The 17,500-nt window shown below is 38.5% G+C and overlaps 1 protein-coding gene across 6 annotated transcripts in view; it reads left to right on the top strand.

The window, feature by feature from the left end:
• The window catches only part of LOC138045710 (protein pelota homolog), a 281,230-nt gene that overhangs the window by 168,738 nt on the left and 94,992 nt on the right, over nucleotides 1-17,500 (top strand). For all 6 annotated transcript variants that reach the window (XM_068892298.1, XM_068892294.1, XM_068892295.1 and 3 more), the window contains one exon: nucleotides 3,743-3,816. In XM_068892298.1, coding sequence (XP_068748399.1) covers nucleotides 3,743-3,816 — 74 coding nt within the window. The remainder of the gene's footprint in view (nucleotides 1-3,742; nucleotides 3,817-17,500) is intronic.

Here is a 17,500-nt window from a genome sequence, read left to right as displayed (position 1 = left end):
ATCCCTGTTTCCGTACTCTTTTGTGACCGGAAGTAGTAACGCGGGGGGCGGCCTCATCTGGAATTCGTGATATCCTTTGATGACAGCATTTTCGATGACATTGATGTGCATTCTGTAAGGGAGTAGACAAGAATAACTGAAACTTTCGGTTGTTTTATTTTGAAGTGTTAAACTTGGCATGACAATTTAAACAACCTTACATAATTGTTTTTTACAGTTCGTTCTTTAAACCACTGTTCTTCTTATTACATGCATTGATGACAAATAAATGGTTTATTGCCAACATCAAGCCCGATAGGAATGCAGCAGATGTGCATCCACGATTTACAGGAACTGCACTGGACCCATGGATTTATTTTCCACGTCACTGAGAAAATATTCCTGCAAGCAAATGTTGCAAATGTCATCTTCTTCATTGGTTACCGCAGAAGAGGTACTCTCCGTGCACTGTTGCTGCCGCCATTGCTTGCCTTTAGCTCTAGGAGTTTGACTTCTTTTTGTTACCTTCCCAGTCTTCCTTGTTCTTTCATTGCTTGTATTTTGTTTGCTTTTTGTTTTTTCTTTTTTTCTTCTCTTTCTAACTGCTTCCGAACTTTCTCTTCCTCAATTCTCATTCGTTTTTCTTCCTTCTTCGCTTCCTTATCTCTCATCTTCTGTTGTTTTTCTGCCAACTGACGTGCTTTTTTGAGCTTTTCATCAAGTAGTAGCTGCATTGCCTCAGGGCCACTGACGAAGTTGGGGAGGATTCTTCCTCTTCGGAGAACCTTTTGGTTCAAGGGGGGATACGCCAGGATCTCTTTTAACACCTCACCCGAGGAATTTAACTGATTGGAGGTTGTCTCCCTTGTTTTAAACACCATGTAACCTCTAAGGTCTGGTTTGGAGGCTTCGTTTGCACTGTTTGTTGACTTCGTTTGCTGGCTAAACGAGCTAGAGTCAGTGTAAAGCTTTTTCCAAGCCATGAAGGTTGGGCGCCCGTCCAGGTCATAATTTTCTTCCATTCTACGACGGTATTTTTTTCTTCCAGGGCATCATATGCTTCGAACCGTAGCAGTTGTTTGGGTGGAACCTGTCTCAGGTGAATCTTCCTTGTTGGATGGTTTGGTAGAAGGAACTAGCACCTCCCCTGAGGCCTGGTTTCTGTTAAGCGGATATATACCAGACTTGCAAAATGCACTAACAAGAACAGAAGGACTCATGACGTCCTCCCAAGTCCCTTTAAAGACTGAGCAGAAATTCCTCTTGTTGATTTCACTGTTTGGGTTCCGCTGACTGAATTCTCTTTATACCATTCTGATTTATACCAGCTCTTCTTCATGGGTCCAAAGAGACCAACATCAGCAGGTTGAACGAGGTGAGTCGCGTTTTTGAGAAGAGCATACAAACAAATTCCATTCTTCTGCGCTACCTGGAATGTCTCAAGATCAAGATGAGAATCATGGCTGTCAATGAGGAGTATGACGTGCCTCGCTGGTGGAAGGTTTAGGTTCAAATGATTCGCAAACCACATGTAAAATGTTTGCGTATCCATGTATCCGGTTTCCGTCATAGAAAAAATCCTTCCTTCAACACCTCCCTCTAAGGGGTTGAAAGTCAATGGGACGCGCTTTCCAGGGAAGATGAAGTATGGCGGCATCCACCGTCCACATGCATTGAAACAAGGTAACATCTTGATGTGCTCTCTACTTCCTGAATGGATGCGGTAGGGTGCGTGCTTCCGGGTAGATGGTCCAATTACTGTTCCAGCCCTCCCTTGTAGGTCAAACCCAGTCTCGTCGCAATTCCAGATTTGAGAAGGGCAATTTGCGAGACCTTTTTCAATTAGAAATGCTTCAAAATCTGTAAACCAGGTATCTACAGCATCCTTAGATATACTAGCCCTTTTCTTCTCTAGAGGTCGTGCTTTGTGAAGTTTTACTTTAGGGTTGCACTTGATGAAACTTCCAAACCACTTGTTTCCAGGCTTGTTGTCTTTAAAAGGTGTGGTCCATCTTTGTCAAGGAACTTTTTCACTGCTTTAAGGAAACCATCCTTCGACAAGCCAAAACCATGGTTTGCCAGCACAATAAGCCAATCTGCAAATTGGTTTTCTTCAGCTTTGGTTAGAACTGGAGAGGGCCCCTTCCGGCGGTCAAAGTTCACACTCTCATCTAGCCTGTCATGCAGAGTTGATTTCTTTAGTTTCCACTTTTGTGCAGCTTTTCGAGTTCTCATTCTACCTTCTCTCACATCTTTCATTGTGTTTAGAAATTTTTTGGACCGTTGCAACGCCATTCTACAGTCACAACAGAGAGATTTGTATGAGAATTCTTGGTTCAACCATTATCGCTTCCGGTTATAGTCATTTTACGAAATTCAGTCATGCGAAACAAACAAAATATTTCACAAATGAATATATTTTTCCTAAGCTATGGTTATAGTTATGGATATGAAATAAGTCTTGTCCGGATAGTGTACGCAGCTAATTCAAGGATTTTGCACGACAAAGAAAACACTGTCCGGATACTGGGTATCCGACACCCAAAACTTAGTTAATGTCTATGGCCTCTGTTATTCCAAACCAGTATTATTTTATTAGTAATTATTGAGTTTTTTGAAAATTTAACTTCTTTAAGTATCCTAACCTCAAATATTTTAAAATTTCTTTGAAACTATCACATTTTAAAAGCCCAATTTGAACAGCATTAGTTTTACTGCGCAGTATGCAGTGTAAATATTAGCCATGAAAATTTGACTCACCTGAACAGAAAGGCGCCTGTTTCTCAAGCTGTGAGCCCACAAAGACTTGTATTTCAAAGCTGAAATGTTCGGCTTTCTTTCAGAATACTTCGTTTACCAAAAATTAAGAAGGGCGCCGGAAAAATTGAATTTTCGTTTTAAGTGTCCGGATACTGGGCAACATACTGTACCACAGAAAATAATGCAAAGTCGGCCACCACTGTCCACATAGAGAAAAGACTACGGAAAACTAGTGGCACGTGCTAGAACAACCTAATCAACTTAAATGGCAAAGAAGAAAAATCAAAGTACGAAAACAAATTTACAGGGGGGGGGGGGGGCACTGCACTGCCAGGTGGATTTTCCTTGACAGCAGCAAGAGCGGTAGCGGCCTCAAGAACGATAACGGGTCCTGGAGATTGTTCATCAGTCGTAATGGATCTAGGGATAAACGTTGCAGGAAGCCAATACTTCTGTGCTTGTGTGCTTGCTGCCTAACTGGACAGATCCAACTGACACATGTTTTATTATATACAGGAAGCTACTTGCAAGGGAGATAAACAAATACACGCCCGAATTGTACTGTAGTCTAGAGATCGGTCCAAATTACGGCCTGAATTAAGCGAGAAAGCACTGAGAATAGTTTGGTTTGATAGCCTTATGGTGATGATAATCACAGTCTTGTCTTAATTCACTAACCCTAACCATGCTAGGCAACAGCATGCCCCAGGTGGTTGTTTTTTCCCTGCATATAAATCAGAAATGTCCAAACAATTTGTTCCATTTAAAAACATTCCTTTAGATTTCTCTGAATTCCATAAATTTGCGAATGCATCATATTTTGGAGAAAGATGTTTCCTGAAGAAAAATTCATTTCACTCATGGATTTCACTATGGACAAGGGCAGGGATTTGTGGTCTAGAGAAGTGTTTAGCCACTGTAAGATCTGTTTGATTTAAGGCTGTTTTAGCGTTGGACACCAAAGGCTTTGTCCTCATTGAAGTGATCTCTTTATTTGTTTTAGGCAGCAGGTGAAGTGAAGGCGCTGGATACTTTCTTTATGATGCTTCAAACAGAACCAGAAAGGGCATACTATGGGTAAGTGATCTCATAAACAATTAATTAGCAATTGGTTTGTCCCTAACCTGTGTAGAGTACATAGAGATATGGTGCATGGGGAATGTTTGGAAAGCACAAGAGAATATTAGAGATTATTATTATTGTTATTATTATAATTATTATTATCATTATTGCGTTCTTGAGGAACAAGACAACGCATCCAAATTTGGTTTCGCAGGCGCGAGAAATCAAGATTCTTTGTGGACTGCAAATTGGCCACCCCTCTAGGTTTTTGTAGGGGCTGTGGGCCTCGTTTTCGTGTGCATCTGTCATGTCATGCTTGCTCTCTTTTGTGGCTTCTTTCATTGTTTTCGATTTTTTGGGGGTTTCTTTGAAGCTAACTGGTTTTTAACTCTGATTGCATTCGACAATAATAATTAATAATAATAATAATTTATTACTTATAGTGCGCCTGTTACATTGAGAGATGCTCACAGGCGCATTACAATATGGAAGGAAAAATTACAATATCGAGAGAAAGTTAATATACCTTAATTACAAGTTGTTATAATATATAAAGCTCATTAAACTTATTTACAAAACCTATTTACAAAAGTTAATCTATATATAAATAAAAATGAGCCGCATAGTTACTGTTTCTCATAGCAGCTGAATGCATCGCGGAAAAGATGCGTACAAAAGATAATCTATATATAAATAAAAATGAGTCGCATTGTTACTGTTTCTCATAGCAGCTGAATGCATCGCGGAAAAGATGCGTTTTCAGAAGGCGCTTAAAGGTGTTTACATTGTTCGCATTTGTATTGCCTTGGGGAGACTGTTCCAGAGTTTTGGTGCCGCACATGTAAATGAGCGGTCACCAAGAGTGGTAAGACTCTTGAACGCAGGATACTTCAATAAGAGTGTGTCCGAATTGGTTCTCAGGTTATATCTCCCAGGCTTTTTCAGTTCTGAGTTCTGATAGGTACAGGGGTGCAAGGCCATTAAGAGTTTTATAAACAAGCAATAATATCTTAAACTGGATTCGGTAGCTGACAGGCAGCCAGTGGAGATTGTATAACGAAGGTGAAATATGCTCATAGCGGCTGATGTTACAGATGACACGGGCGGCCATGTTCTGGACGCGCTGAAGTTTTTGTAGTTGGTTACCTTTCAACCCGTAGAGCAGGCTGTTGCAGAAATCTAATCGACTGGTAACAAACGCATTCACTAAAGTCTGTGCGCAGTCAGAGCTAAGATATTTCCTTATTCTCCTAATATTGTAGAGATGAAAAAATGCAGATCTACAGATGTTATTAATGTGCGTGTCCATCTTGAGTTGGTCATCGAACCAGCAGCCTAGATTTCTTACTTTGCTGGCTGCTGTAACTATGCTCTCTCCAACCTGTAAGGAATCTACGTTGACTTTGGCAAGTTGTTGTCTGGTGCCAATTACGACAAACTCGGTCTTGTCATCGTTTAGCTTTAATCTGTCTCGGAGCATCCATTTCCTTATATCCATAATACAACTTTGCATGGCCTCTAATGCTGCTGACTGCTCAGAGTCTGGGCTGAATGATACATACAGTTGTGTATCATCCGCATAGGTATTCACATCAGGAAGGTGATGTTCGATGATTTTGAACAGTCTACTTGTATAGAGAACAAACAAAAGAGGCCCAAGACAGAAACCCTGTGGGACGCCGTACTTTGTATGGAACTTGGTCGATGTCTTGCCGTTGACGGAGATAGACTGAAATCTGTTGCGAAGATAGGAGTCGAACCACGAGTAGGCTTGCCCTGATATGCCAAATTCAGAGGACAAACGGTCCAGAAATATGGTGTGATCGACAGTGTCAAATGCTTCGCTAAGGTCAAGAAGCACGAGTAATGTGACACGCTGCTGGTTCATGTTGAGTAGGATATCATTTTTGACTCGCAACAGGGCAGTTTCTGTACTATGATGTTCACGATAAGCAGATTGCGCCTTAGGGTAGAGTCTGTTTATGGTAAGATGATCGTGGATTTGACAGAACACTGCCCGCTCAGTCAGTTTTGAAGCAAATTGAAGATTGCTGATTGGTCGCAGGTTGGCGAAGAGTGCTTCAGCAGCAATCTTTGGTCTAGGTCGAACATCTGCTAGCTTCCAGGTATCAGGGAAGTTGCCATTTTGAAGAAAAGACTTAACATCCGAGTAATGACTGGCAGGAGTACATTTAGACTTTCGACCACCAAGGAGGTGGGCATGGGGTCTAAACTGCAGGTCTTCTTGCTTGATCTCTCAATTAGGCCCTTGACGTCTTCTTCACTCAGTTCTGTGAAGGAAGTCAACTGAGTAGGACATGATGTCTATAGTGGTTCTGTCGCTGTTGGACAAAGGTTTGAGGCAGCTGTATCAAGTTCAGTGCGAATGCGCTCAATCTTCTGTGCAAAAAACTTCCCGATGTCATTGGCTAGTTTTGTTGTATCATTATAGCCTGGGAAGGTCAGGTCGGCTTCTTGATTAAACAGCGATTTTGCACATTTGAAGAGCTTACGTGAGTCATCACTGTTTCCTTGTATAAGATCTGTGTAGTAGGTTGTACGAGCTCTTTTCATGACACAGGTGGCAATGTTCTTTTTGGCCTTAAAGTCGATAAAGTCGCTGTGCAGCTTTGTTCTACGCCATTTCCTTTCCGCACGCCTCTTTTCTTTTTTAGCAGATTTGACTTCATCGTTAAACCATGGAACTGATGGTCTTTTCGTGACAGTCTTAGTAATAATTGGTGCATGGCGGTCGAGAGCCACTTTAAGCATGTTATTATACTCATTAACTAAGCCGTCAAGGTCATACGAATTCAGGTTTGTGCAGAGATCAGTGCGAGAGAGTTCTTGAAGTAATACACCTCTATCGATGGACTTTATTTTCCGAAACGTTATCTTTGATCTTTTGAACGCTGGCTTTGGTACTTGCAGTTTGCAATAAACAGGCATGTGGTCAGAAAATAAATAGTCGGCCCACGGGGTGGAAATTCCTAGATGGTCGGACAGCCTCGTAATAACAAGGTCGAGGGTGTGATCGCTGAGGTGAGTTGGAATGTTAACATGCTGCTTTAAGCCAGTACTCTCGAGTAAGCCACGCATTCTGGTCGCATCGGGGTCGTCTGCCACATCCATATGTATATTAAAGTCTCCGGTGATGAGCAGGTGATTTGTGCAGAACACTGCAGACTCGAGAAATGTGGAGAATTCCTCAAGAAAGGCACTTGTTGTAACAGGGTGTGCTTCTGAGTAAGGTGTTCTGTAGATGATAATCAGATGAATTCGATCTGTTTCAGCCTTAATCTCCCATTCAGAAAACTCAAATGATCGCAGTTCTGCAGCATCGCCTTTTTTCACTGTTAGATTGTCCTGAAAAAGAACCCCAGTTCCTCCGCCAGATCGACTAGTTCGTGGTTGGTCCAAAAGTTTATAGCCAACTGGTGTACACAGAGTTCGTGATGCTGACTCCGTCAGACAGAACCATGTCTCCGTGAGAGCAACCACATCCGGTTTATATTCACAGACAAGATCGATAAACTCTCCTGCTTTATTATTTAGAGATTGTGCATTTAAAAGACAGAAGTTTAGTTCCGTAGGACTTGCATTTTGCACAGTGGCATCACTAGTGCGGAGTAACGGCGTTAGATTTTCTCTGTGTCGTGATCTCTTTGGTTGTCTAAACCAGGTGCTTCATGTTACCACACGTATCCTGAATGTAGTATTGTTAACCATGGATACGGTGTTTGGATGCTTTGTTAGGAGTGATCTGTTAACCATTGTGAGATATGAATGGTTCCTTGTTCTGTTAGACAATGGTGCGTGACGAGCTGTTCCAGAAGCACGAGTGTGAATAGAAAAGCGATCATCAGTGGGACCAGGGTTTAATTTGAACACAAGGTCGCCCTGAAGAGGACATCGGAATGTTGCGGTCGAATTGGCATAATATGCACACCGGCATTTGCTGCGTTTGATCTTAGAGCGATGAGAATAGAATTCCATTCCCTAGCGAAAACAATGACCAAGTCGGGCTCCATTAATAAATGTACCAGAACGGCGTTCCCAAGCGACATCGATGAACAATGGATAATTATGATGGATGAACAATGGATAATTATTGATGGAATCCACTGCATTGTTCGCTCTTGCTAAATTGCTTGAGTTTTGCGATGGAAAAACAATTACCAAGCGAAAACAATGACCAAGTCCGGCGCCATTATTAAATGTACCAGAATGGCGTTCCCAAGCGACATCGATGAACAATGGATAATTATGATGGATGAACAATGGATAATTATTGATGGAATCCACTGCACTGTTGTTCGCTCTTGCTAAATTGCTTGAGTTTTGCGATGGAAAAAACAGAAACGCAGGATTTCTGGCAGTATAGATGACAAATACTCCCCCAGAACAGCACACAAAGGCACTCCAATTCCTTATACATGATGTCCTGCTATTCCAGTATCCAGATGGCCCAATATAGAGTGGAATAAGAGCCAAAACCACAGAGACGAGGACAACGCAGCCTGCCCAAATTAACATATTGCAAAGACAATGCAGTCCCAATGCAGTCTGGAGTGAGAGTTTTTGGTCGGGCGAAAACAAATCACATCATCGCAAAGCACGTGTATACGAGATGATTTCTTCGCGATCGCTCGTTTCTAGAAGTTCTTATTCTGGACCGAGCGTGGCCTGTTTGGTCAGGATGTGAGATGACGTGCTTTTGTCACATAGTTGGGACAACATTATTTATTCTGTTTACGAACACAACTTTCAATCGCCTTGGCTTTGGGATGTTAACCGTACACGTGGGAACAGCCATATTTCATTGGCTATAGTTTGATTACATTTGTTGACTTTAATATATAGTTGCAGTGGCCACAAATAGTTCAGTCTGTATCCGCCGAAGGTCGAAATTGAATCAATGGAAGAGTACTCTGAAGCCAAGACCTATAAGAGTAAGCCAGAACTAAGGAAGAGCAATGTAAAAGCTGAGTTATTTTTATTCATCAGCGGAAATAATTATTGCCAGTCGCACAGAGTTTGTCCGGGAGTTTGTTAAAATAAACCACAGATAAACGGAAAGGCGAGAGCAAATGTCACAGATGTTAGCTGATATTTGTGCTTCCAGCTCAGAATACACAGAGTACTAGATGTAAAACATGCAATTATTCTTTTTAAAATTTAGCCTTTATGCTAAAACATTACTAGTAAAAGTGAAAATAAGACGTTTTCATAACATGGAATTTGCAAGTTTACCGAAACTGGAGCCGTCACGCAACTTGTCATCAAAGGTCATATCAAAATCCACAGAACAAGAGTGGACTTTGTCAGTATGTTATGTCTGTAAAATTTCAGCCGTTCACAGTAATGATTTCAGTAACAGACAACAATTATCACAGGCGGAGAACGCACTCTTAATCTTTGATTACTACTAGTTATTAGTAGTAGTATTATTATTTCCATAAGGTCGCAATAGTAGCAAGTATGATAAATACTGTAGGAAACAGACATTTTTTTTAAAAGACATGTTTCGGCATGCTTATGCCATCATCAGTTTAATGAGTTCCAAAGTGTGAACAGTTGTAAAGTCTATGGTTAGATGAAAAAATTATTACAACATGACTTAATACAAAAGCGGGTACTATTTACAGCGTACAGCGTTCTGTCGGAACAGACATGTTTTTTGAGTAGGACATTTTCCCCTCCCTCCATCGCGTTTGTTGGGATGTTCAAGAGTCGAATTAAGTGACGAAAACCAGAAAGAATAAAAGGGGAGACCGTGGGTCCTTGGAAGAATTGCCGAAGGAAGTGAAAAAACTGAACACTCAGTCTTCTCCATCTCAGAAAATCGAAGGAAATATGGCAGAAGGTGAAACCGCAACTTGTGATGCGTCCTTTCAAGAAGAACCAACGCTATCGCAATTGCGAGATATTTTAGTTAATCTGGAAAGCTCCGTGGCGGCAATATTGCAAGACAATGCTAATCTTAGAGAAGAGCTCTCGCAATTTAGAGCGACTTTTCAGTCACATGGCCGCGACATTGAGCAACTTAAGATGAAGCTTGCGAAGGTCATAAGTGAAAATCAAACACTTAGGACTGAACTTGATCAAACGAGGAAAAAGTTAAAGGAGGAACAAGATGATACATCGAGAATGTGGGTGGAGCTGGATGAACTAGAGCAGTACAGCAGAAAGTCCTCGCTGGAAATTTATGGAATACCGGAATCGGCGTACGTGTCAACAGACAAAGCTGTGTTGAAGTTGGCGAGAGCTCTAGACGTAGAAATATCTTCAACTGACATTGACATCTCACACAAAATCAAGCGGAAAGGTAAAACTTGTATCATTGCTAAATTCATCAGCCATAAAACTAAAACGAACGTGTACAAGAAGAGAACTAAACTGAAGAACATAGGTTTGAAAGATATATTTCCTAGTTTTTCGAATACCACTTCGGCCGCTGAGTCATCACGTATTTTTATTAATGAAAGCTTGACAGCTTATAGACGAGGTCTCGTGGCCAGAGCAGCCAAAATGCGACAGGATAGCGTATTCATAGCTTCTGGACTATCGACGGTAAGGTTTTTGTTAAAACTTCCCCAGAAGGGTCTCCGACCAGGATTGTTGATGAAAACGGCTTCAATAATTTATAACTGCCACCAGAAAATTTAGGTATCTCGATTATTATTATTATTATTATTATTATTATTATTATTATTACTATTATAATTCTCAATTCTCAACTCAATTCTCAACGACTCAATTCTCAACTTCATTGCCAATTCACTTCAACCTGTAATTAATGATCGCTCTTCACTCTATGCTGATGTCAATGGCTTTCCGAGTCCTTCAATTATAACTGGTGAAAATTATCGTCCAGATCTTCTTTTCCTAATACAGTCCAAGTGCCTATATATTCTAGAACTAACGGTTGGTTTTGAATCTAACCTTAAAAACAATGTAGAACGCAAAAAAGAAAAATACATGAACGTGGTCAAAGACATGAGAAGTAACTACAGATCTGTCAAATTTGTAAACCTTTCCATGAGCTCCCTTGGTGTTCTCTCCAACGAATGCTCTACGTTTTTAGAAATGATGAATGACATTGGCATTGACAAAACGCAACCACACTATATAATCAAAAAAATGATAAGCCTCGCCATTAGAGCAACATATTTTATATTCTGTCGTAGAAATAAGACTTGGGATAGCCCAGACTTAATAAAACTGTAATATATATATATATATATATATATATATATATATATTTTTATTCATTTGTAAATACAGTATACAAATATATCACTCAATTTCAAGCAGCCAGTTGTTAATTGCCTATACGTAGAGAGATTTACAACTGTATTCGAAGACAAATAAAGTTTCCATTATTATTATGTTTTGAAATGTCTTCGGGAGGGAGGGGGGGATGAAAGAGAGCTCGTTTAGAGCTTTTCAGCTCGATAGGGTATATAACGCTATAAATTGAGGTTTTTTAGAAATCTATCTGTTGGCGTTCTGTATATTATTATTTATTTATTTATTTATTTTTGCTTTAACGTTGTCGTGTTTTTGTTTATCTTTTTATACTGACTTTTTTGCATGCAAGAGAAACTAAGGTGTGGTATTATTTCTTTAAATGTACGGGGATTGAGGGATCAAATCAAGAGGTGAAGTATTTTTTCGTATTTAAGAGATCAAAAGGCAATTCTCTGTTTTTTACAAGAAACTTATTCAAATTCAAATGACGAAGTGCTATGGAAAGCTGAATGGGGAGGTGATATCGTGTTTTCTCACGGCTCTTGTCATAGCAGAGGTGTTTGTATTTTAATTGACCCAAAAGTCAAAGGAAAAATAGAGTTGCTATTTCAGGACAACTCTGGAAGAATAGTCTTGATTACCTCACACATAAACGGTCTAAAGGTATCTCTTTGTAATATATATGCTCCAAACAATTCAGAAGATCAGCTTCGGTTCCTGCAGGAATTAAACTGTTGTTTAATAGGCAAAGCGGATATCACAACACTAATAGTTGGAGGCGACTGGAATTGTGCGCTTACGAAAAAGGACAAAAGTGGTGGAGCCCCGTGGAAACCAACCTCATATTGTAACTCCCTGTTAATTACGATGGACATTTTCGACCTTATGGATATTCAACGAATTCGTCATCCAAATGCGAAGAAATTCTCCTACGTGTCAAAAGCACTGAAGATAAGATCACGAATAGATTTTTTTCTAATTTCCAAAAATTTGAAAAACTTTGTAAGAAAGGTCGACATACAACCCTCTATCGCACCGGATCACAATTTAATATATCTGTTGTTGACATGGACAAAAGAAAATCCCAGAGGACCAGGGTTGTGGAAATTCAATAATTCTTTACTAACTGAAGAGTATAGCGCTAAGATTCGTTAATTGTACCCAATGTTCCGCGAAAAACTCTCTTATGTTGAAGATAAGCGACTTTTCTGGGAAATGCTCAAGATGGAAATCCGGAATGTTACAATCTCCTTTGCCAAAGGAAAGGCGTTTGGTTAGAAAACATGAAAGAGAAATAAAGGAGCAATTGGATAAGTTGGATAAAAAAATATGTCATAGCGCTGATTTGAATAATGTGGATCAAGAACTAAATGAATATGACGAACTTAAGAATGAACTTAAACTAAGCTATGAAGTGAAAAGTAAAGCGACTATATTTAGAGCTAAGTGTAACTGGGTTGAAAACGGAGAGAAAGCGACCAAGTATTTTTTCAACCTAGAAAAAAGGAATTACAACCAAAAGGTCATTAATGAAATTGAAACCAAGGATGGCGCATCCATAAAGGATAATAAGGAAATTTTGGCGAAAATTGAACCATATTATAGTGATCTTTACCGGTCCAAAATATTACCGGATCATCCACAGGAAAGTTTTAATAAGTTTACACAGAATGTAGAAATGCCAAAACTTTCAGACAAGGAAAAGGTGTCTTTACAGGATTACCTGACATTTGAAGAGTGTCAGAAGATATTAGAAACCTTACCAAATGAAAAATCACCCGGCGAAGATGGATTTACGGCGGAATTTTATAAACACTTCTTTGATTTAGTGGGGTATGATCTTGTTGAAGGCCTTAATGCAGCCTACGATATTGGGCAACTGTCAATATCTCAGCGCAGAGGTGTGGTCACTCTATTACCCAAAGGGGATGAGTCATTAACACATTTATATAACTGGAGACCAATAACATTATTGAATGTTGATTACAAAATTGCATCTAGAGCTACAGCGAAGAGAATTGAACCAATCCTAAACAAACTTGTCCATTCAGATCAAACTGGATTCGTTAAAGGAAGGTATATTGGAGAGAACATCAGACTGATTAGTGACATTATGGAACAAACAAAAAAACTAAATAGTACAGGGGTTCTCATCTCGGTAGACTTTCAGAAAGCTTTTGATTCCCTTGTGTGGTCCTGTATCCAGTCAGCTTTAGAGGGGTATAATTTCGGTGAGGGAATTGTTAAGTGGATTCAATTGTTTTACAAGGATATAGAGAGTGCAGTTATGAACAATGGATATTTGACAAGTTGGTTTAAGCCTTTAAGAGGAGTGAGGCAAGGGTGCCCTCTTTCACCATATTTATTTATTTTGACTGTCGAAATTCTGTCTAACAATATTCGACAAGATACAAATATAAAAGGAATAGTTATCTTTGGAAATGAAATCAAGCTGACCCAGTTCGCTGATGACACCAATCTCTTTTGTCGTGACCTTGACTCAGTCAGTGCAGTTCTTAACAAAGTTAATATTTTCAGTAAATTTTCAGGGTTGCACCTTTATATTGGTAAAACAAAGGCAATGTGGCTTGGAAGATGGTCAAACAATAAAACAAGACCTCTGGAGATGAAATGGGTGTGAGAACCGACTAAAATATTGGGAATTTATGTATCTTATAATGAGAAAGTAAATGACCAACTTAACTTTAAACTTAAAATACAGAAAATGCAGTCTAAACTTGATATTTGGAATTCTAGAGCTTTGACACTATATGGCAAGGTATTAATTGCAAAATCCCTAGGTTTGTTGTCTTTGATATATTCAGCATCTATAGTTAACATTCCTACAGATATTCCTGTTAATGTAACAAGTAGACTCTTTAAATTTCTTTGGAAAAATAAAAGAGATAAAATTAAACGGGATGCTATGTATCAAGAATATGACAAAGGCGGCTTGCGAATGATAGATGTTGATGTAATGTTCAAGTCATTAAGGTTAGCATGGATACCCAGGCTGTTACAAAATACTAAAAGCAATTGGAAAACTGTTCCTGAGCATTTCTTTCGAAAATGTGGTAGTCTTCGCTTTCTGTTAAGGTGTAACTACCATACTAAATACTTAGTAGGCCTACCAAAATTTTATAGGGACGCTCTTTCTTTCTTCTCCGAACTTAAATCTCTTTATAATTATAATTATAGCAAAGAAAATCTCCTGTTTAACAACCAGGATATTCTAATAGATGGTAAGCCTTTTTTTCTTAAGGAGTGGTTTTCGAAAGGTGTTGTTTCAGTTAATGATCTGTTTCATGAATCAGGCCGCTACCTTACCTTTCAAGAATTTCTTTTGAAGTATAATTGTAAATCAAATTTTCTGGAATATTATCAAGTTTTAAGCGCAATACCAAGTTTTATGTCTGAAAAAGTGGGAGAGATGGATAACACGAGCGTGGAGGGTCTTGTCCAAGGGGCCCCATCTTTTATGCTACATGAGAACATAGTGTTAAATTCAGAGAAATTAAAATGTCGAGATTTTTATCGGCTCTTGAATTTTAAACTGCACCAGTCAACTCCAGCTGGCTTACAGCGTTGGAGTAAAATACTTCCAATTGACAGTGCTTCATGGGGATAATGTCATATAAAACATGTAAGGAAACTAAGTTAAGAGAATTTAAATTTAAACTTCTTCACCGAATTGTAGTGACCAAAAAGAAATTGAAAAGATTTGGAATTAAAAGTGAAAGTGACTGCTTGTATTGCGGTGAATCAGATTCCATAGACCACACTTTTCTTGACTGCCAATTTACCTCGTCTTTTACACGTCAAGTGGTGGGGTGGTTTAATGCCACAAACAATACCAGTTTCAATCCAGAACCTAAGGAAATAGTGTTTGGCTTGTTTAAGCAATGCCTTGCTGGAAATGAGGCTGTGAGAAAGTTAAACTATACTTTTTTATACATGATGTATTACATTTATTCAAACAAGCTAAAAGAGAGCTCGATTATTTTATCTGAATTTGTTAATAAGATTAATTTTAAATACAAGGTTGAGAAATTTACATGATTTAATTTACTTTATTCACCCTCTTTGATTGATCACTCAGTTCTCGTGCATGTGAGATCATTATTTGTATTATTTGTATTTCTTTTCTTTTCTTTTTTTATATATATGTATCTTGTGCAATGTAAAATTCTTTTATGTTAAATTATAAAAAAAAGGTGTAAACTAAAACGTGAGAAAAGTGTTGTAATGCTGCAATTGTTTGTTAAGTTCCGGTTTGATCTCATTTATATAAAAAGCTTCTTTGAGTTTTAAATCAATTGAGTTACTGGCAGAAGCCAGAATACTAAAGCACGAAGGGGAGTATTTGTTCTTACATAAAGGAGATGTGTTGAAATGGTTAAAAATATGCGAGTTTTTATCACTTTCCGTGTGTTCCTTTATCCTGGTCAACCCGTAGACTTTATAACTGTTCACACTTAGGAACTTTTAAAAAAGTTGTCTATTTCCTACAGTATTATTATTATTACTGTGGTTATTTTTTTGAAAAATTTATTTATTTATTTACTTATACAGTTACAATGACATTGCTGTTTTAGTTACACTACTATAACTACACAAAACGTACTTACAGAACATGTACTTACACAACTGTTACACCACAAAATAACTCAGCCTACTTAAGCAGAACAATTAACTGCGCATGCACTACAGTGCTTGCCAAAACATAGCTACTACACAATAAAAATTGATTTTCCGTTTCTGGGAATCTGGGATTTGCGAGCAACATCTCGTTTCCCGATTTAACAAGGCCCTCCATGATTCTGGGAGTACTTTTGAAAGTCCTAGTATCAGAAGATAATTGTTTAAATTAAGGCCTCTTTCTATAAAGAAATTACAAGGGTTTAATTAAACGTTCGGGAGGAGGATGTCCTTAATTTTTGAGATTCCAGCCATAAATGACTTTTTACAAAATTGAGGTTTGTAATTGATAGGAAGATATTTATTATTCCACAATATCTGTTCCATAATGTGGTTACACAAAGATGGTTGTTTCTCGTTAACTGTCGCCCAAGCTTCAAAACACTTAAGATAAAACTTTGGAAGAGACTTAGGTAGGTCAGTAACGTCATTATTGCAATGAAGAAGGAATTCATCCCCATGATTCTTTGAGTTTTGATTGTGCACTCCAGATGGGGCAGTTGAAGTGCGCCATCACTATAGTCATTAATCAGTGCGAGACGTTTGATCTTATCTGTACCTTTCCATAAAAAAAAACGATACTGTGTTTAGTTTTTCTTTTAAATTCTTTATCGATGGTTAGCACGGAAGCCTGAAACAACAGTTTTGACATTGCAAATGATTTCATAATTTTAATCTTACCAAAGACTGTAACTTTTCTCCATTGCCAGTTATTTAAAGTTTTCTTAAAAGATTTTAGAGTAGGATTGAAATTGAATTCGTTTTTTCAGACGTGAATGTGTAGGTAAAATAAATTCCTCGAATTTTCATAGGCTTGTGAACCGTTTTTATATTCAAGTTTTCATTACAATTGTGGCTGCAACCAAGCCAATAAGCTTCCGTTTTGTCTTAGTTTAGTTTCAAGCCAGAACACCCTTCGAATGTATCTAGAGTTCTAAACAGGTGCTCTAGGGAGCCTTTGTCGTGTAAAAATGTTGTCAAGTCGTTGGCAAAAGCAGCAAGTTTAACCTCCGTGTTGTCTATTTTTTTACACACAAGGTTTTTTTATGCCTTTAATACAAGAAACGTTTCGAATTTTGATTAGATCAAGTTCCAAAGCGATAATGAAGAGGTATGGCAACAACATCTGTAACACCTCTTTCGACTTTAAACGTTGTTAACAAGAAACCATTGTTTGTGACACAACTTGATAAGGACCTTAAGGCATTCAATAAAAACTCCAACTTAAAGAGCCGAATGCTTTTTCAAAGTCAATTGCAACCATTAACCCTGGTACTTGGTTAATCCTCGTATATTCCATAATGTCGTCAATTGACCGAAGAGCATCAGAAAGAGTGCTATTTTTGACGTATGCATAGTGGTCTTCAAGGCAATATACCTTTTACAATCTCAAAGCCAGAGCTTTCGAAGCAATTTTTGTGTCAACATTTAATAAAGAAATGGGTCGCCAATTCTTCACGTACAGTACCGATCAAAAGTAAGTTACCACCTCACGTCACGTGATTCGCCTAGTGTGAGAGTAACTGAAGCGTAAATTTCTGGCATATATTAAGAACCAATCTGTTACGCAAAATCAGTCAATTTCACTATAAATTATCTCTCTGAACTTGCGTGAGTAAGCGAAGACGATTCTTGATTTGTTAAATTGTATGGGAATTGTCGAAATTGCAAATTACGAATTGGAGACGACATTTAAGCGACAATAAACATGCATCTGGTTTACAAGTGGAAATTCCGATGAAAAATA

Source organism: Montipora capricornis, chromosome 4 (genome assembly GCF_036669925.1).
Source record: "Montipora capricornis isolate CH-2021 chromosome 4, ASM3666992v2, whole genome shotgun sequence".
Lineage (NCBI taxonomy): Eukaryota > Metazoa > Cnidaria > Anthozoa > Scleractinia > Acroporidae > Montipora > Montipora capricornis.
This window is presented reverse-complemented; position numbering and strand designations above follow the sequence as displayed.